At 41.5% G+C, this 27038-nt stretch overlaps 1 protein-coding gene across 1 annotated transcript in view; it reads left to right on the forward strand.

Moving 5' to 3' along the window:
* The window catches only part of LOC122551335 (collagen alpha-3(VI) chain-like), a 154848-nt gene that overhangs the window by 28302 nt on the left and 99508 nt on the right, over positions 1 to 27038 (forward strand). The window contains exons 5-11 of the mRNA XM_043693062.1: positions 4369 to 4971; positions 6188 to 6784; positions 9970 to 10542; positions 15925 to 16521; positions 23245 to 23841; positions 26319 to 26719; positions 26757 to 26952. Coding sequence (XP_043548997.1) covers positions 4369 to 4971; positions 6188 to 6784; positions 9970 to 10542; positions 15925 to 16521; positions 23245 to 23841; positions 26319 to 26719; positions 26757 to 26952 — 3564 coding nt within the window. The remainder of the gene's footprint in view (positions 1 to 4368; positions 4972 to 6187; positions 6785 to 9969; positions 10543 to 15924; positions 16522 to 23244; positions 23842 to 26318; positions 26720 to 26756; positions 26953 to 27038) is intronic.

Below are 27038 nucleotides of genomic sequence, written 5' to 3' on the forward strand. Positions count from 1 at the left end.
CATTATAATTGCCCTTGCCCCATCGATAACTCTTGACCTGTGGCATGTATCTATCCCTTTCCATCGCTAAACTAAATGTAATTGAATTATGGTCACTCTCTCCAAAGTGCTCACCTACAACTAAATCAAATAACTGGCCTGGTTCATTACCAAGCACCAGATCCAGTGTGGCCTCCCCTCTTGTCGGCTCTTCGACATACTGTGTCAGGAAACCCTTCTGTACACATTGGACAAAACTGATCCATCCGACGTACTAGAGTTATAACATTTCCAGTCAATGTTGGGGAAGTTAAAGTCCCCCATAATGACCACCCTGTTCCTTTTGCTCCTACCCAGAATAATTTTGCCAATCCTCTCTTCGACCTTCCTGGAACTCTCTTGAGGCCTATAAAAAAAACACCCAGCAGTGTGACCTCTCCTCACCTGTTTCTAACCTCAGCCCATACTACCTCAGTAGACGAGTCCTCGTCAAAAGTTCTTTCAGCCACCGTCATGTTATCCTTGACTAACAAGGCCACACCCCCCCCCTCTTTTACCACCTTGCCTGTTCTTAATGAAAGATCTAAACCCTGGAACCTGCAACATCCATTCCTTACCCTGCTCTATCTATGTCTTCAAAATGGCCACAACATCGAAGTCTCAGGTACCTATCCATGCTGCAAGCTCACCTACCTTAATTCGGATATTTCTATCGTTGAAGTAGACACACTTCAAACCAGTTTGCTGTCTGCCAGTACATTCCTGTGACCCTGAAATCCTTCCCTGTCCTCCTTACTCTCATCCTTCTGTGCAACTACACCTCAGGTTCCCATTCCCCTGCTGAGCTGGTATGGTTTCTGAAAGATAGTGAGGTGGGGTTTGCTTTAGAAGTTGTTGTACCTTTTGTTTCTTTCTGAAGTTGAGAACTGAACATTTATCCATAATTGAGGGTGTGGTGCTGGAAAGGCACAGCAGGTCAGGCAGCATCCAAAGAGCAGGAGAATCAATATTTTGTATAAGCCCTTCATCAGGAATTATTTTCCTGCTCCTCGGATGCTGTCTGACCTGCTGTGCTTTTCCACTCTTGACTTTGAACTCCAGCATCTGCAATCCTCACTTTCTCCTGATTTATCCATAATTCCCTGGGATTGCTTGTTCACTGTGATTCAAGTGTTTCTTTACACATCATTTTCTATCTGTCAAAGTCAAATTCTGTTTATTAAGACAAAAATCTCTGCTGCTTAACATTCAGACATTCCCGACACCTTTCCAGAGACAGGACAAACCTCTTTGTTTGAAGATGATGATCTAATTTTCTGTATCCCTTTACAGTTTCTGTTTGAAACGGCAAATGTACGCCCCTAATTTGGTTGTCAGTTTTTACCAAGTGATTTGTCAGTGTTGACACAAGTCAGTACCGTTAGCTCGGTAATTTGTACTGGTTGCAGTTATAGAATTTATTTGTAACTGAAGCTGAGACAACTGCTCAAATGCGCAAATTTCCCATGGGATGTACGAGGCCGGGTGTACATTTAAAATGGGAACTATTGTCCTCTTTGAGTTACCATTTAGCATATTATATTCAAACTTCTTACATTCTTGTTTTATTGTTGGTGGGTGTGGAACTGAAAACAGCCATTAATTCTGTCCATTTGTGTACAGCTGTCTATTGGTAAGGACACTGTCTCATTGTCAATGATCCATCAGAGCTGACCAAGATTGAGCCTCTCCAATATATGGCAGCATTTAGAAACATTTATTTGAAACAAGGATTGGGGCAAGCAAAATTATTCAGGTATCATGCTACAATATCCATTAGGTCAGCTCAAAGTCCTTCCTCATCCAAATAATGATGTGTACTCATAACTCTTGAAAGAGCTTAGATCGTCCCTGCTCTGTAGTGATGTTCAAGAATAATGAAGATAAGCAGGCAACAGACCTTCTAAAATGACTCCCTAACACAGGAAAAAAAAGTCTCATGTATGGATGAGAATGCAAAATATGATGACTGTTATTTTCTTCCAACACGCTTCTTTCAGCAGATATGCCTCGTGATCATCCTGTGCCAGTTTCCTTGTTGTAGACAATGGCTCACATTCCCCCAAAGATACATGTTTTGCTGTGAGACATATTTTAAATCATGTACTCATGTATAAGAGCAATGCAATTTTGTCTTCCATCTCTGACAGCCAAAGGATAATAAAGAAATTGGGTCCCTTACTTGTGCTACATTATGTGTAATATTTCCATTTGTAGTCATTCAAGCATTTAAACACTGTTTTTGTTGCTTCTGTAGAATTAAAATAATCTTTTTATATTTTCCAAGCATTACAAGCATAATGGTGGCCTCAGGTGATTGGAAAAATAAAAATAAGTGTATCTATTCATTTGTTTTCTCCATGTTTTGATGGCTTCTCATCACTTTGCTCTCATTGGATATGGATTTGGTCGAAGGGGGGAGATAATCCAATTGGCCGTGAGGAATTCCATACATATTCATTGCAGAAACTTAGTTTCAACAAGTGCTTTTGCACCAGTTTTCCAGTTCAGCACTTCTGGCACACTAGTAGAATGTCAATATTTTTAAATCAACCTGTTCAGACTCAGTTCTGAAGCCTTGAACCTGAACCTTCTGGCCCAAATGTAGGGAAACTACCATTATGTCACAAGCCCCCAGCAACTGGAAGGTAAACTTCGTCGTTCTGTGATCTTTTACCGATTACAATGTCACAAGTCTGAAACTTTCTGAAATTGATTCAAGAAATACAGGGGTGAAAAACATGGATCTCCACCTCATTTGAAGTAGAATTGCTCCTGAATTGTATGACTGACATCCTGTATTAATTGGCACAGAGGGAGCTGGTCTTCAAGCATTCTTGAAATGGAAGAGGGTCTGAACAATCTGTGAGCTACAAATCTGCACATAAGATATATCAAAGCCCTGAGAAAGGACTACAGTAGGATTAATTCTCATAATGCAATAAGAACACAACGGGAATTCCATTGCTGCATGGAAGACCCAATGAAAAGCCATTAAATTTAGAAAGTGAATGAACAATATGAAGGAAACAGGAATTGATGTATGAAATAACCATGCAATGTAGGCCCTTTTTTGTTATCATGACACAAGTGATGTTGGAGTCATGAAGGGCCCCCCCATGAGGCAGCATGCTGCTCATTCAGAAGTAAATGCTTGACCAGTTGAGTCACTGGTACCAGAGCAACAATTAGTCTTACAAAGGTATGGGGGAGAGCAGGAAGAGAGGGAGAGGTGTCTGGCAGCTGTGTCCAGCTTTGCTGCAGAATGCTGCAATGCCCCTTGGGTTCTTGTTTTTGAATGGGCCTATTTTAGTGTTCTGGACCAACTTTTAAAATTTTATTCATGAAATATGAGTGTAACTGGCTAAGGCAGCATTTATTGTCCATCCCTAATTGCCTAGAGAGCAGTTAAGTGTCACATATAGGCCAGATCAGGTAAGGACGGCAGTTTCCTTCCATAAAGAACATTAGTGAACCAGATGGGTTTTTCTGAAAATTGGCAATGGATTCATGGTCAACATTAGACTTTTAATGCCAGATTTCTTTTTTTTTGTTGAATTCAAATTCCACCATCTGCCTTGGCAGGATTTGAACAGCAATTATTATCAGTTTTACTACCACTAGGCCATCATTTTCCACAAAGGGGAACATGTATTCGTAGATTAGGTTCTTGAAAGTATGACAACATGCATTGCTGACATCTTATCTTGGCCCTCTCTTCCATCTATATTATTGACTTTAAGCCCATTAAGTGGTCACATTGGAGCTGATGGATTCCAAAGAAATGCTCTTCTGAATAGGATTGAAAGATTTTGTGGCTGTTGCAACAAACACTAAACTTTCAGCTCTAGGTTGGCAGATTGTAATGAAGATTCTCTTGATCATCTGTACAGATTGAGTCCAGAGCTTAAACTTAAAAGTATCCTGAACACAGCACAAGTGGATACTAAATTTTGGGGTGGACAATTCACTGTTATGCGAATAGAATTGTTACCCTGGTGAAAGTAGAAGCTATTCTTGGGAGATTACTTCAGTGCTGAGCAAACTCCATTGATGTTGACACCATAATCTCAAATTAGAGGGATCCATTCTCTGGCATTGATATCCTATCTTGATATGCACACAACTTACAAGAATAAATTCACTAAAATGACTCTGTTACAATGGAGCTCAGTCCAGAAAAAGTAATCGACAGCAGAAAGATAGCAGAGCTATGAAAGAAAACCCCTGGAAAATATCAAGGTTGAGGATGCTTGACAAAAAAACCTAAAAATGTATCTGTATGTCTTTGTCTGTTTGTAGGGTATGAAAATGACTTTAAAATCAAACTAACTTACAATTGTTTTACAGTTCAAGACAGGAGGAGAGACATAGTATTTCTGATCGATGGCAGCACAGCAGTTGGACAGCAAAACTTTTTGCGAATCCGTGAATTTATCATGAAAATAGCTAACAAATTTCAAATTGGACCAAATAACGTACGAATTGCTGTGGTGCAGTACAGCGATGATCCAACCACTGAGTTTTACTTGAATTCCTACTCAAGCAAAGCTGATCTACAAGTCAAATTAAAGGCATTGCGACCAAGAGGTGGATCAAACCTTAATATTGGGGCTGCTTTGAGTTTTGTCCACAGAAATCATTTTATCGAATCTGCAGGAAGTAGAAAAGAGGAAGGTGTTCCTCAATTTCTGGTGCTTGTCGCCTCTAGACCATCTACAGATAGTATTCGTCTCCCTGCATTAGACTTGAAGCAAGCTGCTATAATGACTTTTGCCGCTGGAGTGCAGAATGCAAATCAAGCAGAGATGCAGGAAATTGCATTTCACCCAACTTTGGCATTTGAATTGGCCAATGCTGTAGAGTTGGTCAAAAGGCACAAAGAGATACAATCAAAATTAGCCTCACTTGGTCCTCCAACAGTGATTACAGAACCTCCAACTGTCATCGAAGGTACTGAAATCTTGTGGATATTGTTTTATTTCTTGATCATTTTCTGTATGTAATGCTGCTAACATCAGTGTAAGTGGTATTAAAAGTTGTTAAAATCCTTTTAGAAAGATGGAAACAAAATCACAGCAAGGTGTACATTTTTTGATTTCTGGCCAGTCTGACTTGTTGAAAAGTGGATCTCTGAATCATAGAATGGCAAAGTGATAAAACACAAACTTAGAAAATCGCGACAGGAGTAGACCTTTAGAACCTGATCCACCATTCAGTATGATCATGGCTGATCATCCAATTCGGTACCTTGTTCCCGCTTTCTCCCCATATTCTTTGATCCCTAAGAACAATACCTAACTTCAATTTTGACCTCAATTTTTTTGTGTGGCAGAGAATTCCACAGGCTCACCACTCTCTGTGTATAGAAGCTTCTCTTCTTTTCAGTCCTAAATGGCCTACTCTGTATCCTTACACTGTGAGCCCTGGCCCTGGATTCCCTCATATCGGGAACATCCTTCTGCACTTAACTTGCCTAGTTCTATTAGAATTTTATAGATTTCTGTGAGATCCCCCTTCATTCATTTGAACTCCAGTGTATAAAGTCCTAACCTTATTCCAGTCTCCTGGAATTGAATCCTCTCACTATGAAGGTCAGCATTCCATTTGCCTGATGCAATATCTGCTGCACCTGCATGCCCACTTTCAGCAACTGGTATATGAGGACTCCCAGGTCTTGTTGCTACTTTCCACTTTCCCAATCTATCACCACTCATGTAGATCCGCCTTCCTGTTTTTGCTACCAAAGTGGATAATCTCAAATTTATCCTTCATCTCTCACTGCATTTGCCCAATCATTCAAATCACCCCAAAACATTGCTCCATTCTCCTCACATTTCAACGATACACACCCACCTTTGTGACAGCTACAAATTTGAAGATATCACATTTACTTTCCTCATCTAAATCATTACTATATTGTAAATAGTAGGGTCCAAGCATTCATCTCTGTGGCACCCCACTAGTTACTAGTTGCCATAATTGGCTCATTTTAATTAATGGAAAATAATAGTTTGTTCTGTTTTGCAAAAACAATCCTAAAGCCTTGTACAAAGTGAAATTGTTTTCATAGCCAATTGATACCTTCCTGTCAGAATTGTGATCTCCCAGGGTGTTAGTCAGTTTCTAACATTTTGTCTAATGTAAATTAACCTGTTTTCCATTTCAGTTGTAACAGAAGTAGTGAACAAGAGAGACATTGTGTTCCTTATTGATGGATCAGATAATGTTGGAAGTACATATTTCCCTGTTCTCCGTGACTTCATTGGCAACATAATTGAAGCCCTTAGCATTGGAGCTGACAAAGTACAAGTAGCAGTGGTGCAGTACAGTGATAATGCTCAAGCTGCTTTCTACCTAAATAGTTACTCGAGAAAGGACGAACTTCTGTCCCATGTCAACGGACTCCGTCTAAAAGGCGGCAGGACTCTTAACACCGGTGCAGCGTTGGACTATGTTTATAAAAACATGTTCAGCAAATCTACCGGAAGTAGGAAAGAGGATGGTGTTCCCCAGATACTGGTGATTGCTACAGCTGGAAAGTCTCAGGATGATGTGAGAACACCTGCAGAAGCCCTGGCACGAGGAGGCATTCTCACTATTGCTGTTGGAATCAACAGGGCAGAAGCGGCAGAGCTGCAGCGCATTACATTCAGTGAAAATCTGGCTTATCGTGTGAATGACTTTAACGCCTTGGATACCATCCGACAAGCAGTGACATCATCTGCTAAACACCTGATATTTGGAGGAATCAGTGAAACTACAGGTACTTATATTTTTCCTAAAATATGTAATTGTTTTCCCCATTTGTATCTTTAGGGTATGAATTGTTGGTGTTCTTCCCTGGAGTACAGCTGTGATGTTTAATGTGAAGTTAATAGCATTCCTCACTCTGCCTGTGGAATAATTGGTGTTAACAAGAAAATAACAGACCACTGTACCTGTTAATAAAATCCTGGGCTTATTTTGAAAACATGTTAACCTTTGTTTAAAAATTGAAAGAACTGCCGGTGGCTGTAAATCAGAAACAAAAAACAGAAGGTGCTGGAAAAGTTCAGGTCTGGCAGCATCTGCAGAGAAAAATCAGTTAAAGTTTCGGGTCCAGTTCTGAGGAAAGGTTAAATGTTGTCTGTCGATTTTACTGCTTGGCTTTCTTTTCTCCAGACTGCTCTGTAAGAAAGTGTGGTGTCTGAGTGAGTAAGGAAGCACACTGCTAGGCAAAAGACATTTTTAAATTTATGGCAAGTCAGAAGGTAAATTGCTTTATAAGGCCAGCCACATTGTGGAACATTAATATAAATTTATTAAAATAAATGCACGTATTTTTCCTTTTTAGGGCTTAAATTCATTTACAGGTCTATTAGTGATCTAATAAGTGAGTACACCTATTGTACAGTTGCAGCAGCCAGCCTGGCCTTTGCATTTTGTGCTTTAGGAGAATTCCTCTATTAACTTTAGCCTTTTCTTTGAAGCTTAACAGAAAGTTGAACATGAAATTTGGCTCTGACACCAAACGTATAAAAGCCAAAAAATAAGCATCAGATTCTAGGTCTGAGTTTTCACTCCTGCGTCCAGTAACAGGAGTTGGGAAATCTCCCAGCTCACCACATCCACCTCGAGAGAAACACACCTAAATGGGGGGGTCTTCATTCCAGTGGCCACTGTGGTTTGTTTACAAAGCGTGGTTCAGTTCTCTGGAACTTCAACCCAGTTATTCTGTTAAATATTACACCGTCTAGCCCTCGATTCTCATCTCCCTCACTCCAGGCAAAGTCACGTCAACCCACATCTCTCAGCAGCCCATGGCCTCCTTTAGTACACACGACAACTTAATATGGACTCATGCCAAGCATACACGGAATGCCTACAGTGTGGAAGCAGGCCTTTCAGCCCAAGCCGACACTGACCCTCCGAAAAGCATCCCTGTAATTCTCGTGGCTAATCCACTTAGACTGCATATCACTGGACACAATGGACAATTAAGCATGGCGAATCCACCTAACCTGCACATCTTTGGACTGCGGGAGGAAACCAGAGCACTGGAAGAAACCCATGAAGACACAGAGGAGAATGTGCAAACTCCACAGAGTTCCCTGAGGCTGGAATCGAACCTGGGTCCCTGTACTAACCACTGTGCCACCCTCCTATCCCTAAAAAGTCCCACACTGTGTGGGTTAACGCCAGTTCTACAGTAAACCTGGATCAGTTTGAGTTCAGCACAGCGTCTAAATGGACCTTCTCAGTAAAGTTTTCCTTTTCCTTGTGAAACAATCTTCACCACTTTTCTCCCCTTGATGAAAAAAGGATCTGTCAGAAAAGGCGATAAGACTTCTGGGTCTGGATTCCACACACCACACGAGAAGCTCTGTGGAGTATCTGTGACTCTGCAGAAGTCCGGGCAAATAAAGACATAAACATCCCAGTTTGCCATCTATGGCACAGCTAACCTTAAAGTGGGGAAGAAGCTGTTTTATAATGATCAGCTTACTAAACCATGCAGCACCATTTGACTGTATTTGTCTGAAGGACTTTACTTCTCAACCCCGCCCTCCCCTGAGATGTGGTAACTCTGAGATTACATCACCACCAGTCACCTTCTCTCTAATAAGAGAGCAGTCCTATAGTCCAGCAGGACTTTGATGACTTCATTTTTATGATGCTAAAGCCTAAGTATATGTCACCTGAAGTCACGAAATGTAGCTATTCCACTTTCTTGAATCAAGGAGCAGAACTATTTTATTCTGCTTTCTTACACATGACTGTCTGATAAATTAGAAATTATGCATAGTCTTAACTTTGCAAATTTTGTCTTCCAAACAATTGATTTTCTTTCTGTTTCAGATTGCATGCTGCATATTGCATCATAGATTCATAGAGGTGTACAGCATGGAAACAGGCCCTTTGGTCCAACTCATCCATGCCGACCAGATATCTTAAGTTAATCTAGTCCCATTTGCCAACACTTGTCCCATATCCTTCTAAACCCTTCCTATTCAAATGTGCTTCCAGGTGCCTTTTAAATGCGGTATTATGCCTCCACTGCTTCCTCTGGCAGTGCATTCCATACATGCATTGCCCTTCATGTGAAAAACTATTAGGTCCCTTTTATATCTTCCCCTCTCATCCTAAACCTATACCCACTAGTTCTGGACTCCCCCACCCCAGCAAAAAGACCTTGTCTATTTACCCTATCCTTGCCCCTCATGATTTTATTAACATCTATAAGGTCACCCCTCAGCCTCTGATGCTCCAGGGAAAACAATCCCAGCTTATTCAGCCCCTCCCTATAGCTCAAACCCTCAAACCCTGCCAACATCCTTGTAAATCTTTTCTGAACCCTTTCAAGTTTCACAATATTCTTCCTATGGGAGGGAGATCAGAATTGCACACAGTGGCCTAACCAATGTCCTGTACAACTGCAACATGACCTTCCAACTCCTATACTCAATGCATTGACCAATGATGATAAAGATGTTGTTGGGAAAGTAACATAACATCTATCAGAAAGATTGCCAGGGCAAGATGTTTAAACAAATACCTTTTAGTATACAAAAAGTCTTGCATATCATGTGCACTTCCTGGATCCACATAATACTATTTTTCCTGTCCCACTTCCACATTGTTAATTAGAATATCTTATAATTTATCTTAAAATGGATAAAGATAACTGAAGTTTCTTTCTACAAGTATGAGAAATGGAAGTGTAGTCTGTTAAAGAGTGGGTCTTATATATTTTTCCTCTAACTGTTGATGAGACGAGTTTGGGTAATCTTAATTAAGTTCTTGTGGACAATAAGTGCTAAACCCTTTCGACTTTCTATAGATCAGGATTTCCAGGTTGTTCGTAAACCATTTTTCTCGTAATTCTATATTTTAACTGAATTTTTTTTGCACATTTCTTTTGCATGGAACTTTTCATAATATTGGTGTTAATTTTTAAAACTGTTGTAGCCATGAAAAGAGACATTGTCTTCCTGATCGATGGCTCTCCTGGAATGGGACAATCATTGAGTCAAGTCCGTGAGTTTCTAAGTAGAGTAATCGAGGTGCTCGATATTGGGCCTGACAAAGATAAAATTGCTGTGGTACAATATGGTTCTGGCCAAAGGATTGAGTTTGGACTGGACGCTTATTTAAACAAAGCCGAGGTTCTGGAAGCCATAAAAAATCTCGAGCCAAAATCAGGAAGGCCCCGTAACACTGGTGCTGCACTGGAGTTTGTTACAAAGAATATCTTCAGTGCATCTGCGGGGAGCAGAAAGGAAGCTGGGGCCACTCAAATCCTGGTGCTCATCACCGCTGGGAAATCCTCAGATAATATTCAACCTCATGCAGATGAAGCAAAAATGGCTCACATTGTGCCTATTGCCATTGGGGCCAAGAGTGCAGACACGTCAGAGCTGCAAAAGATTGTACACGATCCAACGTTTGTTTTAACAATGAGAGACTTCCGAGATCTATCAACCATTCAGCAAGAGCTGTTGTCCAAAATGAGAACGGTGATAATTCAGCCAGTACCTGAAGGTAACAATTTTTCACAGATTGTTTTTTCTGAGGAAGGGTCACTTGACCCAAAATGTTAACTCTGATTTCTCTCCACAGATGCTGCCAGCCTGCTGAGCTTTTCCAGCATCTTCTGTTTTTGTTATGTTTTGATCAACTACGTTGCTTAAGAAATTGGATTGGGATTAATGTGTCCCTTTTGATATGTGGGTTCTGAGCGAAGAAACTTAGCTTTTCAGATATGTTTCTAAATTTAAGACTAACTTTAAGTAGTATAAAGTTGACAAAATAGGCCATTGAAGGGCAGTTTGAAATAATGTTTTACCCATGACTAAGTTTTAGAATGTATCCAAACTCAACTGCTTTCTCATTTCCCTTCCCCCCCACATTACCCCAGTCCCAAGCCTCCAACTCGGCACCACCCTCCGGACCCGTCTATCACTCTCCCCTCTGACCTATCACCTTCTCCCTCACCTTCATCCACCTATTGCTTTTCCAGCTACCTTCCCCCCAACTCCATTCCCCTCCCATTAAACTCTCAGCCCCGACCCACAAGCCTCATTCCTGATGAAGGGCTTATGCCTAAAACGTCTATTCTCCTGCTCTTTGGATGCTGCCTGACCTGCTGTTATTTTCCAGCAATAACCTTTCAATTCTGAGCTCTAGTATCTGCAGTCCTCACTTTCTCCTGCCTAATAATCTGTACATGATTAGGACACAGAATTAGAAAAGAAAGTAAAGTTTTTGTTTTTAATTTTATTTTACCTTTTGTAAGGTACAAAACAAGGACATAACTTTTTACAGTTTGTTTTGTTATGTCAATAAATACCTCATTATTAATAATGGAGAGCAACGATGTGTGAAAATATTGCATGAGAGATTATTTGGACCATTTTGGCAATGTCTCTTGTGTATCAGAGAGTAGGTTAAGAACATTATTTAAGACAAGGATAGATTAGAAAAAGAATACGCAGAAATATTTTCTGAAATGTGAAAACTAATGATGATTCTTGGAGAGCAGATAGACTGTGGCTCCTCTTGGAAATGTAATCAAAGTAGACCATTTCCATTCATCCAAATTACAGAGAAAGAAGAGAAAACTAACTCACAAAGGCAAGGACTTAATACAATAAGAATGTGCCTATAAAGAGAATTATCCCAGAATGCAGTGGTTCTGGCTAATGTAGAAGGGACTTCTGGCTTCATTCTTTCCAACTTCGGAGACTGTGGTCTTGCATTGATTTATTTTGAGCTAGTGAATGTGCAGCCATGCCAACTAGTCAAATGAACAAATGTCCTGCCTTTCAAAATGTGTAACAGCTTCAAAACATGTGTTAGGTAGACCCTTAAAAATGTAATTCAAACAAGAGGCAGGAAGAAGTTAGGACTGAATAAAAACAGCCCAAAGGAATGTATATGATGAGCACATTTTTCTTTTTAGCCCCTTTTGTTCAGTTCTATTTACACAAAGTGAGACTGTAGATTGGACTTCAAACCAAAAGTAGTCCTCCATTATGAATGAACTATTGTGTGCAAATCTGACCCCTTTCCTAACAGAAACATGTTGTGAAACTTGAAAGGGTTCAGAAAAGATTTACAAGAATGTTGCCAGGGTTGGAGGATTTGAACTATAGGGCGAGGCTGAACAGGCTGGGGCTGTTTTCCCTGGAGCATCGGAGGCTGAGGGGTTTACAAAATTATGAGGGGCATGGATATGGTAAATAGGCAAAGTCTTTTCCCTGGAGTCGGGGAGTCCAGAACTAGAGGGCATAGGTTTAGGGTGAGAGGGGAAAGATATAAAAGATACCTAAGGGGCAATGTTTTCTCACAGAGGGCGGTACGTATACGGAATGAGCTGCCAGAGGGAGTGGTGAAGGCTGGTACAATTGGAACATGTAAGTGGCATTTGGATGGGTATATGAATAGGAAGGGCTTGGAGGGATAAGGGCCGGGTGCTGGCAGGTGGGACTAGGTTGGGTTGGGATATCTGGTCGGCATGAATGGGTTGGACCAAAGGGTCTGTTTCCATGCTGTGCATCTCTATGACTGTACGACTCTAAGACAGGCAAAGGGCAGAAATGAACTTATTTGCAAATATTTCTTCATAGCTTAAAATATTTTATGTAATAGTAATCAAGGCATGATAGTTGAATCAAATATTTTAAATAAAAATCACACAACAGGTTTATTTGGAAGTGCTGTACAAACCTTCAGAGTGCTGCTCTCTCGTCAGGCAGCACTCCAAAAGCTTGTAATTTCAAATAAACGTGTTGCATTATAACCTGGTATGGTGCGCAATTTTTAACTTTCCACCCAAGTCCTACCCTGGCACCTCCACATCAAGTATTTTATGTTTATCAGTGACCCAATATTCTGTTTACAATTCTGTCCATTAAATTTATGAAGCAATATAATACTTGTATTTCGATGCTTATCTTGAAGAAAGGAGAGCTGTTGTGTTCTTTATCTGCCAAGGTTAAATCTGCTTTTTCTATGATAAATCAATTCATTTCCAGAATTGACAGCAGCCCTGACATTGGAAGGGACAGAGTCTGTCTAGTGTGGTACAGTGATGATCCTAACCCCAACTTCTATTTAAACAGCTACACATCTAAACCAGAAGTGATGCAAGCTATAAATGCTCTGGGCCTGAAAGGAAGAGACCAAGTCATCACAGTGGAAGCACTAGACTGTGTCACAGAAACCATGTTTGATAGGTTGATGGAAGCAGGGTGGATGAAAATGGGGCCCATTTCATGATCCTTCTCACTGCTAGCAGTAATGGCACTGAAAGGTATTGGTGTAGCACTATTCAGTAATAGATTCAAGGATGCTGATGAAGACGAACTCCAACAGCTTTCACTGTCTCCCCACCTTGTTTTCAGGGTAAATGATTTACAGCATGTTCAAACTGTACAGAAAAATTTGGAATCACCCTTAAAACAACTAAATCAAGAGAAAATAATCACTATCGACAAAAAGTTTGCAGAAGGTTGGGAGGAAGTTGAGTTTCTTTAATTTTTTAAAAAACACTAGAACATTATTTTAACATTGACAATACTTTTAATTCTTGTATACCCTTTTAGCCCATTGTTATAATTCAAAAGTCGATGTGTGGAATTTTCTCCGCCATGGAGTGGCATGGGCAATGACAAAAATGGTGGAGGAATGCAGCATGAGTGAAAAAAAATCAGAATGTTGGCATTGAGGAATGATCCTAATTTTCTTCTTCAACTTTAAACAGGAATGTTAGAATTTCCTTTTTCTGTAGCAACTAACTTATTTTCCTGCTTCTCACTATTAGCTCAAAATTTATCTTCCACTTCCAATTCTTCTGTTCTTCCAAAGGAAACTAGATGGTGGAGGTTCCTGAATTGTAAATCATAGTGGGTGTGGGTTGCTGTAGCTTGCTTGTTTCTCCTTGCTGTTGTCCAACTGCGTCTTCGCCGTAATGTGCTTGCATGCTCAATGGTCACATCCTCCTGTGGCTTTCATTCATGCAAGTTAGCATGGATATCCCTACAGCTTCATCGTGTCCCTATGCTCGCTGTCAGTCCAAATCTCAGATCACTTCAGTCAGTCAGGATTTTACTTTGGAATGTATGGAAACCTAAGAATTGCATGCTTCTGCCAGGTTATTCTGTGTCCAGGGACACACATCAGTCTTATGCATCTGAACAGGTTGTGTCTAATGGTTCTCAGTTTCATTTCTTTGCACTCACTCATTTTGCACTTACTTGAAGATTGTCACCTTTACATTTTTTTTAGTGTTTAAGTCTTTAGTGCTTAAGTACAGGATGCCAATTTCTGTGGCTTGCATTGTTTTTAAGTGCAAAGTTGAGGGGAGGCCGCTTGTCTTGCTTTAGTGCACTGCAGAGTCATAGACGTGGACATGTTGATGTAAGGCACCATGCTGTGGCATCAACACATCTGCAGAATGTGCCAACAGCTTATGCAGCAAACACACTGTATGTGTTTCTACCTCAAGGCCATGCCTGAAAGTCCAAGCATATCTTTGGGAGGAAGTGTGTGGCAGGGATGGAGTGGTCAAGGGGGACTATGGGTTAGTCAAGAAGTTTGACTGATTATAATCTGAGGGTTGACTATATTTAGTCCTGCAACCTGACCAAATATTACAGATTCATCACACAGAGTACTGTGGACATATCATTTGGTGGGGCCAAGTGTGGAAGGTGGCAGCAGCATTGTTTCCTTCAAAGAAAGATAGAATGGGATTGATTATGATGAAACTGGATGGAAGAGTAGTTTGTGATGATGCAGGAGCCGGAGAGGCAATGATGTGCTCCAGTGAGTGACTGAGAAACAGAGAGGGCAGGAAGTGTTAGTAGCAGGAAGAGGATGAGGAAGGTGCGAGCCATTGAGTAGACATGTTACATGCAGCAGTGGGAGTTATAGTCTTTGCACCTGGATGAGATATCTGTGGCCTCTGAGTGCCTTGTAGCATTTATCATTGCAGAAGCCAGAAGATCATTGACTTTCTTCCTGTGTTATTGGGTGGATCCTTTTAATATTGACCTGAGCAACTATGTGAATCTGGGCTGGCTGTTGTCTCGTCATGTGGGATCTTTGCCCTCCTCTCTACTGCCCTCCTCTGTACCATCCCCCTCCAATAGCAACTCCAGATGCCTATCTGCCAAGTGGAGAATGAGCTTCGCTTGCCCCAACTATTTCCTCAATGATGGTGATGGGGAGCGCCACAATGAGAGGGGCAGTTCCTGGCCTGTCCCAGCCAAATTGCTATGAAGATGGGCTGCCAGTCCAGTGTGCATTCCCAGCAGTGGTGAGCATTTCCACCACTCTTGCAATGTGACTGCATAAGAAGGGTGCTGAAGAGTCCGGATGCATATAACACTGAGGGAAAGAGCAGAAGATTGCGTGTGAAAAGTGACTGCAAGCCATGGTGAACTGTGTACCAAAAATCTCATCCAAAAGCACACTTCAATTCAGAGTGGCAAAACAGCTCTGCGCTGTATCCCCATTGAGGAAGTGGTATGAGAAGAGTTAATGAGTCAGTCTAATGGACTCTGTGATTTATTTTTCCACCTGTATCAATAAATTATGTGAGTAATTATGCTTAATCAAGAACTTGCTATTGATGAAATGCTTAATCGTTTCATCATATTAGGGGTACAATGTCGTGAGAAAAGACTGAGTAAAATGGATGGGCATACCCTCAGTGATGTTATGAGTTAAGTCTCTATTTCTGTTTGATTTTCCCAGCTTATTAATGGCTGTTTCATGGCCAACTAAAAGCTTTCATTTTATTACTACTTAATGAGAGAAACATGAATTTTACTCCGATCAGACGTAGAAGAATATTAATGTAGGATATTTTTACATATCAGCACTAGGTCTGAGAAATCTAATTTTCATTTCTTCCAGATACTGTTAAGAGAGATGTTGTGTTCCTTATTGATGGATCAGAAAACGCCAGGGCTGCTTTCCCTTCAGTTCAAAAATTCATTTCTAGAATGGTGGATAACCTTGACATTGGAAGTGACCAAGTCCGGGTTGGTGTGGTTCAGTACAGCGAAAATCCCAGACCCATCTTCTACTTGAACAGCTACACCACAAAACGGGATCTGAAGGATGCAATAAATGGTCTCAGGCAAATAGGAGGGCGTCAGGCCAACACCGGTGCAGCCTTGGACTATGTTAAAAATAACGTCTTTACTCAGCCTGCTGGAGGCAGAGCAGAGGAAGGTGTCCCCCAGTTCCTGATCCTTCTCACTGCCAGCAAGTCGACCGATGATGTTGGTGGGGCAGCATTAGCTCTGAAAGAGGCCGGTGTAGCACCTTTCACTATTGGATCACGAGATGCAGATGACCGTGAACTCCAACAGATTTCACTGTCCCCTAATTATGTTTTCAAGGTAAATGACCTGCGGGATGTGGAAACACTACAACAACGTCTGGAGTCACCATTAACAACACTGGACAAGGATCGGATAACCATTATTCAGACAGCTGTCACTAGAGGTAAGACATCTCTGCTCTGTCTATTAATCAGAAAGATGAGATATTTCATGAGTTTTACTGGTATATGATACATAATTAAATTATTCCCTGTGGTAACAACAGTGAGGGTGCTTAATGTAATGATGGGAACACAACATGGTGATGTTTCCCCTGTATGCTAATAAAATGTGTGGAGTTTGCACATTCTCCCCGTCTCCGCGTGGGTTTCCTCCGGGTGCTCTGGCTTCTTCCCACAATCCAAAAAATGTGCAGGTTAGGTGAATTGGCCATGCTAAATTGCCTGTAGTGTTAGGTGAAAGGGTAAATGTAGGGGAATGGGTCTGGGTGGGTTGCGCTTTGGCAGGTCGGTGTTGGGCCGAAGGGCCTGTTTCCACACTGTAAGTAATCTAAAAATTCCCTGTGCAGTGCCAGTTTCTTCTGTAGCAAAATAAATGCCTTCCTATTACTTGTGCCAGGGCATTTCAAACTGAAGCAGAATCCATATACAGTAGCTCATCAATTCTCTGCAAAGTGATGGGATTTGAATATTTACTGTGCAAACTGCACACAGTAGTTTGGATGGCAGTAATCCAATACTGTCAAGATTAGAGTGGTGGTGGAAATGCACAGCAGGTCAGGCAGCATCAGAGGAGCAGGAAAATTGATGTTTTCGGCAAAAGCCCTTCATCAGGAATGAGGGTGGAGAGATAAATGGGAGGGTGGGGGGTGAAGCAGATATCCACTTCACTTTCCTGTCTGCCCCAATCTTACTTTCTGTTTGCAAAGTGATATCAGTGGTGAATGTGCGCATCAGTTGATGATGATATTTAGCAGTGTTCAGGGAATATGCAGAGCAGACAGACTGTGATGTGAATCCTTGTGTGGTGCTGTTTTAGCACTAAATCTGCAACGTTGGAGTCAGTGTTTCAATTATCCATTTGTCTTAATCCCAGGCATTCAGCACCAGGAGGAACTGTGCAGTAGCACTATTTAAAGGGATCATTAACTACTTTCAGGTTAGCTATGGGTTGATTCCTGTTGATTGCACAGGTTACCAGAATTAATTAAAGTGACTACACGATAATGTATTCTTCACTAAGCATACAACTCTTTGAATAATGTTATGAAGGGAAGGACATGCAGATCCAACACAGAGCAGGACAAACTTTTGGAAGGGAAAGGAAGTGGGAGGGGGAGGGGGCAGGGGGAAGCGTAAAGAGGAGCTCTTTGCAGGAGTTCATGTCCACTCTCAATGTTTGAGAAACAATTCATCTACCTGAACCTCAGCAAGTTTCTACATCCTACAGGAAAATCCTTGCTGTAAATTGCCACCTGCTACAATCATAATTATAGCATCAGAAGCTGGTGAGTACCTTTACATCAGCAGGTGCAAAGATGCCTGTGGATATATATTTATATAAATGCATCTTCTGGGCTACAGTTGGTGATGTCAATACCATTGCTCAATTTGGTATCTGCTGATCCATGAGAGAGGTCTATTGAGAAAGAGAGCTGAATGCATTTCACTTTCTCTTGCTAGAAAGAAGCAGGTGGAGTGAGCTCACACCTTCAAAGGGACTGCAGACCTCCCTCGACTGCAGCGTGCTTGGACTACTCACATGCCAGTGAGCAGATGCCATGTGTTATGTCTAACAACTGGAAAGTCCATTTTGTAGTCCAGCTGGCATCATTCTTTTGTCTATGCCCACTATCATGGCAGGAGTCATGATGCCTTCATTCTACAGCAGTTTTCTGCATCACTAATATTTGAAAAATCAGTATAAATAAACCATCAATACGCATTTATCAAAAGCCACCATGCTCACGGAATGCAAATTCTAGCATTGTGGTGCTTAACCAATGCGTCCATCGCCTGTACCACCACATAGCAACCCTGCAGTACACAGCAGACTATGAGTCAACATTCATTTTGGTCTCCTACGTGCTATCAAACCTTGCCATCAATTATACAGCTATCAACTCAGGAGGAGGTAAATGAAGGGTAAGGTGCCTGTGACTGACACTTTTGTCTGTGGTGGCACTGAACACAATCTCAGTTCCTCATTCACCAAGACTCCCATACTGTAATTTCCCGATCACAGACCATCATTGCATTTTATCAAGTATAAGCCAAAACAAAACCACAAAACATTCCAAATCAAATTTATACATCCAAATCCTATCTTTAACAAACAAAGATTAATTAATCTTTTTTTTTGCAATTTCATTGCGTCTCAATTCAGTGTGCCATTGCTGGACTAATGTGGCACTCTGCTAGTATCTTTGAAAACTAGCCTCGACAGTTATGATGTCAGTAATGTAGCCGTCTGCTGCAGCCAGCTTAGATTGCATACGGGTATCCTAAAGCTTAGGACAGCAAGCTGAGTCTGTGAGTCTGAGCTTACATGGGACTATCCAGGCATTGAGGAGCTGACCCTTGCTGTGTCATAAAAACTGAGACAATGACCTTCAGATGATGTATCATGGATGGATTCACAAGTGACCTCACGGAGCTGGTCTCCATATCCATGGAGACGATAGGCTCCATGTTCTGCACAAAGCCTCGAGTCAGTATTGGTAATAGACTCTTTCATCATCCTTGGCATTGACTGCAGCCTATCTGTCAGGCTTACCAGCATTTGTGTGTATTTATCAACATTCTCCTTGACATCATTATCACAACTGCAGGAGTTGCATGTGATCTCACTCATGGCTGGGTTTTTACCTGTGCCAACTGTGACCCTTTCCCTGGTTACAGATCACCTCATGTCTTGTGGGTCACTGCATGTAGACCGTGTCTAAACTATTTCCATACCATCTTTTAAAGACTGTACTGTACATTGTCACTTTCTGAGTTGGTCAGGGTTAAAGCGATGCAATACATTCCTTCTTTCTCATTGTCTTCCAGGTCTTTCTCCTTCACCAGTGCCTGGCCAATGTGCAGCCCTTTGTCATATCAAAAAGAAAGTCTGGAGGTTGCGGTTATGATCAGGGCATGGGAAAAGCAAGAAGTGCATGTTTTTAATTATCTGCAGCTTGTAAATAAGAAGAACAAGTGTGATGTGAGGTTGAGGAGGATTAGTAATGAGCAAAAGTTTCAGCTGTGAAGTCCTGGCCATAGCATCTGGCACAATTGTTCCAATAATGGCGAGGATTGTATGATGTTGGGGTTGGGGTTGGTGATAAGGACATGCAGCCCAAGCCTTTTGTTTGGAGAATCAATTCTTCTGTCTCCAGATTTACACCACGGTGCTGCAAGAGACATGGAACTGTGCCAGTGATTGTGGGGTTATATGTTTGCGTGATGTGGCTGCTGTGGTTGATTAACTGGCAGCATGTTAACTGTGATGTGGCTTTGAGGCTTGTAGCAGGGTGAGGTGACTGAGGCCACAGTAAAGCCTGGAATGTGAGGTATGAGTTGTGGCTGATGCAGATTGTTGATAGGTGAATAATACTGTGCTGCCTTGGCTTAGCTCAATGACTTTCTAAGTCAGCCTTGTGCTCAATCCCACTATTAATTTGAAGCATGACCATGGTCCTAATTGCATAATTTGCCAAGTTAGTCCTAACATTGTTGAGGGTCATAGTTCTCTCTTTGCTAAGAAGTGATGCATGTGCTTCATGAATTGAAACTCCCTCCTCACAGACCATAGACCTTGTGTCAATTGTCATGTTACTCAAGTAACAAGTGGGAGTGATTCTGTTTGAGGTTGTCTGTTTAAATTGAATCCTAACTCCTCAAAATACAACAAGTGGAATGATCAGAAATGTTCTTATTGGTTTATTCATGGTCCATGACTACTGGATGGTCCAAGTTATTCTTCAAACACGTGGAGATATCTATAACTGTGAAACCAGCATACTCCAGTACTCAATCCTTCAGGGTTCCAGTCATGACTTCAGAAAGCAGTATCTATCTCCTTTATTGTGATAAAAGCAAATTATTTTATTGTGATATCTCCTGTCAGTACCACATCCTGTTTTGCTCACTTAAGTTGAAAAGCATATGGCACCATGGTGGCATGGTCAGTTGCTCATCCACCCAGGAGAAAGGGTGGAGTGCAGATGTTGGAGATCAGAGTCAAGAGTGTGGTACTGGAAAAGCACAGCAGATGAGGCAGCATTCAATGAGCAGGAGAATTGACATTTCAGGCATAATTCTTGATGAAGGGCTTATGCCTGAAATGCTGATTCTCCTGTTTCTCAGATGCTGCCTGACCTGCTGTGTCTTTGGAGCACCACACTCTTGACACTTGGTTCTCATCCACGCAGATGGGAAGTATTTTGTACAGTTGATTAATGTCTAGGTTTCTCCCATCTTGTACTGAGAATATAGAAAGAGTCAATGGACAATTGGGTGGATGGAATTGTGGCAAATGGAGTTCACACAAGGGACGTCTGAGGCAGTGCATTGGGAAGGCTGACAGGCAATGGGCTAGACATTAGATGGCAGTTTATTGAGATTGGTAGAGGAACAGAGAGATATTTGTGTCCACAATTCATGAAGGTGCTTGGAGACATACATAGTGTGGTCAAGAAGGCAAATGTTGTGACACTTAAATAAGAGATGGAAGATTTTGCGAGAAAAACACTGACTTTGCTACAGCTAGAATATTGCTACCTTTGTATATGCCACTGGAAAACATATCTTCCCATCCAGCGTTGTGAAGGAAGGATTCCCTCATGATATTCTGATTCATTCCTCCCCAAAACACTCCCTCCCTTTCCCACAGCACTCTCCTTGTGAACACAGGAAATGCACCAACTGTCCTTTCGTTATTTCCATTTCACTCTTCAAAGCCCCAACCACTCCTGTTTTCACAAGGTAGATGCAGAGAGGTTGCTTCCTCTCGTGGAAGAGTTGAGGGCCAGAAGGCATAATGTCCGAATAAGGGTTTGCCCAATTAGTTCAATGATGAGGAGGTATTCCTTCTTTTCAAAGGTAATGAATTTGTGGAATTCTTGACTGCACAGAGCTGAGGAAATTGAGTTGTTGAGTATATTCAAGACTAAGTGAGACATATTTTTAATCATGAAGGGATTCCAGGGTTATGTGGATAGGGCAGGAAAGTAGAGTTGAGGACTATCAGATCAGCCGTGATCTCATCAGCAGACTCAATGGGTAGAAAGGTCTCCTTCTGCTAGTACATGTTGTGGTTTTCCATATCAAATAGTGATTTCCTATTGCTTCCAATTTTACGTATTGCATTTTCTGGTCATGATGTACTCTACCCACTTTGAAGAGATCAGTGAAGATTAGGCAATAATTTTGAGGAAGATTTTAATTCTTCTATGTATCAGCAGCAGTTCTGTTCTGATTAGTGGCAATGATTGAGAAAATTAATAATCCACTCATGCCTTTCTTATTGCATGCTCGTTGATACTCTGATTCCAAATACTTCACTGTAGGTGCTATCTGTGGAAATATATGTATTTGTGGCTGCTCATAGTTGAGACCAATAAATTGATATGCAAATTTCAAAGTCCAAATCTGAACTACAGGGAGAGGCTGAACAGGCTGGGGCTGTTTTCTCTGGAGCGTCGGAGGCTGAGGGGTGACCTTATAGAGGTTTACAAAATTATGAGGGGCATGGATAGGATAAATAGACAAAGTCTTTTCCCTGGGGTCAGGGAGTCCAGAACTAGAGGGCATAGGTTTAGGGTGAGAGGGGAAAGATATAAAAGAGACCTAAGGGGCAACCTTTTCACGCAGAGGGTGGTACGTGTATGAAATGAGCTTCCAGAGGATGTGGTGGAGGTTGGTACAATTGCAACATTTAAGAGGCATTTGGATGGGTATATGAATAGGAAGAGTTTGGAGGGATATGGGCCAGGTGCTGGCAGGTGGGACGAGATTGCGTTGGGATATCTGGTTGGCATGGGTTGGACCGAAGGGTCTGTTTCCATGCTGTACATCTCGATGACTCTATGTACATATAATCTCAATCGTCCAATTGCCTTTCATTTTAATTCCATGTTCTGACCTTGGTGTTCCTGACCCTGCTGCAGTGTTCCAATGAAGCTCACTGTAAGCTCAAGGAAACCTGTTACATTGTTTAACTGGAAATTCGACAGTCCACTGGAACCAACATCGGGTTCAATGAGTTTAGATCATAAACACTACTCCCATTTTATTTTGTGTTTTGGTGACTTTTTTCTCTCACATATTTGTTGTACTTTGAATTTGGGTGGCACCTATTCCACATGCTGCCGTTCACACATTCTCCAGGTCTGACATTGTTTGTTTCACTTTGATCCACTTCCATTCTCTTTGGATTTGAACCATTGAACCTTCCCTCATTTGATCTCTCCTACCCGTTTGAAGATTTTCTTTTTGTTTTTCTTTCCATCCCCATCACTCTGTTCACTTACTCAAAACACATTGCATTTATAACTTTTCCTCATATTAATGGAGGGTAAACTCAGTTTACTTTTTCTCTTCACGACTGCTGCCTGAAAATTTCCAGCAATTTCTGTTTCTAAATTAATATTTTTGGCTTTGAGTCAAGCTAGATTAGGAATAGACATATAATTGACAGCATGTAAAGATGGTACAGCTGTTTGAAACTCCTCTGGTTTGTATTTTGTTTAAATGTACCTCTCCTATAAGATATAGCACTAGGAAATACAGAGAGAGGTTCTAATCAGTCCAGATATTATCATCTTTGAAAGTTTGAAGACTGATTAATTGTTTGTCAAAGATAATAGCGTATAATATACACATTTGTTGTCCTTTTTTTACAGATGCTCTTAAGAGAGATGTTGTGTTCCTTGTTGATGGATCAGAGAGAGTTGGAGCGGCTTTCCCTTCAGTTCAAAAATTCATTTCCAGAGTGGTGGATAACCTTGACATTGGAAGTGACCAAGTCCGGGTTGGTGTGGTGCAGTACAGCGATAATCCCAGACCCATCTTCTACTTGAACAGCTACACCACAAAACGGGATCTGAAGGATGCGATAAACGGTCTCAGGCAAATAGGAGGGCGTCAGGCCAACACCGGTGCAGCCTTGGACTATGTTAAAAATAACGTCTTTACTCAGCCTGCTGGAGGCAGAGCAGAGGAAGGTGTCCCCCAGTTCCTGATCCTTCTCACTGCCAGCAAGTCGACCGATGATGTTGGTGGGGCAGCATTAGCTCTGAAAGAGGCCGGTGTAGCACCTTTCACTATCGGATCAGGAGAAGCAGATGACCGTGAACTCCAACAGATTTCACTGTCCCCTAATTATGTTTTCAAGGTAAATGACCTGCGGGATGTGGAAACACTACAGCAACGTCTGGAGTCACCATTAACAACACTGGACAAGGAGCAGATTGCTGATATTCAGATAATTGTAACTGATGGTGAGACATATTTGTTTCTGTTTTATAAATCAGAAAGATATGATCTTCAATAATTAGTATGGTGACATGATTTAGAAGAAAATTATTCTCAAATTTCAATGAGAATGTGAAGTTTGAATGGCAAGATAGTGTTATATGAAGTATACACTAACAAAATCTTTGTGCAGTGCCACTAGTGTATAAACATGTTCTCTGTTAATTTGACTGGTGTCTGGCTGCCATGTGTCTCTACCTTTTGTGTTTTTCAAACGTGTTGTAACCATTCCAATTCTCCTGACCTCTGGCACACTCTTAGAATTAAGGCAAGGGAGCAGAATGTGACCGACCTTTCCAATTTCCCCCTCTCAATAACACTGGCACCATTCTGTTCTTCAGCAAAACAGATGCAACACCTTCATTTTGCTCCTCAAAAATGTCCTTTGATAAGATTTACCCACTGATCCCATATTGACCCTTTTGATGTTCGACATTCTTCAAGGATTTTGATTTTTCTTTTAATGTTAGCTCCTGAGTTATTCCTGTTCTTATGTTTATGTTGTTTAAAAAGATTTGGGATTCCTCCATTGGCCACAACACTGACACCCACTCAACAATGAGGAAAAGTTGACAAGGGATGCTGCCAGAATTGGAGGGTTTGAGTTATTGAGAGAGGCTGAATAGGCTTGGGCTGTTTTTCCCTGAACTGTCAGATGCTGAGGTTTATGAAACCATGAGGGGCATGGATCTGGTGACTAGCCAAGGTCTTTTTTCCATTATCTGGTTGTCAATAGCACAGTAGCCTCTCGGTTGTTACTTAATTGCAACACACCTGATTTTCCCTTAGACTCCTCAACTGCATCCTCCCTTTCCAGAGCTTCATCGCTTCATTTGATCAATACAACTATTTCCCCAAACTTTTATTCATATCTTTCTCAAATACCTGGTAACCTAGAATGTTAAGTTTCTAATGCATCTCCTCATAGCTATCTCCACCCGACCCATTCTCCTTCAGTTTCTTGAACGAGTTCTGTTACTTTCCTCTGCCACAGTGCTCTAAGAATCTACTTTGTTCTGTCCATTGTGCCACATAAGGCAGTGATCTGACCATTGAAAGTCCTGTTATTGAACTTGCATTCCTGCTGCTGAAACAGTGACAGTAACGTCTCGTTTATTTTAAGCCCAATCTCAATTGTATCCATGTAGACCATGATTTCTTCCTGAATTCTCAGTCAGTAGGCTCAGCACTCTGCCTAGTATGTTCTTTAACCTACCTCCTGAAAGGCAACACATAATGGAGTGACAGCCTTGTAGGAGTGGTTTTGTGTTTGAGGGTCAGCAACCTGACTTTAGGATAATATTTTGTCAGGATGACATGTTACTGAGCAGCTAGCACACACATCCCACAGTAAAGGATGGCAGGGAGGCTCTCTGGGGTACAAAGGGACACTAGGAAATTCAAAAACAATGTCAAAGGTGGTGCTTACTGTAAAATCAAAGGGACATGGAGAGTGGCTCACAAATGATGCAGCTTCAGAAGAGGCAAAAAGTTCTCAATTTGAAATGGTCACAACATCCAGAGTGGGGAAGCACTTCTGCCCCTGCACAACCTACTTGCGTGTGTGGCCCGATTAACTTGAATAGGTGCAGGTAGGAGCACGTTCCTTGCTGGATGGAATGCTATGTGGAGTCAATAACCTGGTGGTTTTATCACTCGTCTATTAATCCAGGAACTCAACGAATGTTCTGGGCACCTGTGTTCAATCCTGCCACAGCGGATGATGAAAAATGAATTCAATTAAAAAACAGTCTGGAATTAAGAATGTCCTGTTGACTGTGAACCCATTGGTTGTTGTTGGAACAAAACAATCTGCATCCTCTCCTGGTCTGACCTACATGCTAATCCAGACCCACAGCAAAGTGATTGACTCTCAACCACCCTGAGAAATGGCCAAGCAAGCCACGCAGCTAGGGCAATAAATGTTGCCCAACTACTAATGCCTGTGTCCCCTGAATGAATGTAAGGAAAATCCACCCTGTCTCACCAAACACTGTTTGGTTTCACGAGACCCTTTCCATATCCTGACTGCCTCTTGTCTTCTGGAGAACCCCAGCTCAAACTCCTCAGATGCCTTCACAGGTCTGTCAAACACTTTAGCTGCTACCTACTCCATTTCAATTGAATAACCATCAGCTAATGCCTTCCTACCCCAACCCAACCATGCATTCTTAAAATAACGCTGAGCTGGTAACATGCTAGGAAAGTGGGACATTGCTCTCTGGGGCCAATTTCCAAAATTTCCAATCCCTGATCCAGCTTTGATGCAAATGTAATACTTTGATTAGTTACAATGGTTTAACATATAGAAAATAGTTAAAAGAAATAAGCATTGTTCCAGAACTGACCTCAAATAATTTGAATATCATGGCACAGAAATAACATTTTTGTTGACAGCTTTTATTTTTCAATAATAAACAAATCTATTTTCCATTAATTTCAGATGCTGTTAAGAGAGATGTTGTGTTCCTTGTTGATGGATCAGAGAGTGTCAGAGGTGCTTTCCCTTCAGTTCAAAAATTCATTTCCAGAATGGTGGATAACCTTGACATTGGAAGTGACCAAGTCCGGGTTGGTGTGGTGCAGTACAGCGATAATCCCAGACCCATCTTCTACTTGAACAGCTACACCACAAAACGGGATCTGAAGGACGCGATAAACGGTCTCAGGCAAATAGGAGGGCGTCAGGCCAACACCGGTGCAGCCTTGGACTATGTTAAAAATACCGCCTTTACACGATCTGCTGGAGGCAGAGCAGAGGAAGGTGTCCCCCAGTTCCTGATCCTTCTCACTGCCAGCAAGTCGAACGATGATGTTGGCCAGGCAGCATTAGCTCTGAAAGAGGCCGGTGTAGCACCTTGCAGCATTAGCTCTGAAAGAGGCCGGTGTAGCACCTTTTACTATCGGATCAGGAGAAGCAGATGACCGTGAACTCCAACAGATTTCACTGTCCCCTAATTATGTTTTCAAGGTAAATGACCTGCGGAATGTGGAAACACTACAACAAAGTCTGGAATCACCATTAACAACACTGGACAAGGAGCAGATAACACAAATTCGGTTGACTGTACCTGACGGTGAGATATCTTTGCTTTTTTTAATAACTCAGAAAGATGAGATCTTCAATAGTTTTTATAAAATTGTGATTTTTGTAGAAAATGCT

The sequence above is a fragment of the Chiloscyllium plagiosum genome, chromosome 7 (genome assembly GCF_004010195.1).
Source record: "Chiloscyllium plagiosum isolate BGI_BamShark_2017 chromosome 7, ASM401019v2, whole genome shotgun sequence".
In the NCBI taxonomy this organism is placed as follows: Eukaryota; Metazoa; Chordata; class Chondrichthyes; order Orectolobiformes; family Hemiscylliidae; genus Chiloscyllium; species Chiloscyllium plagiosum.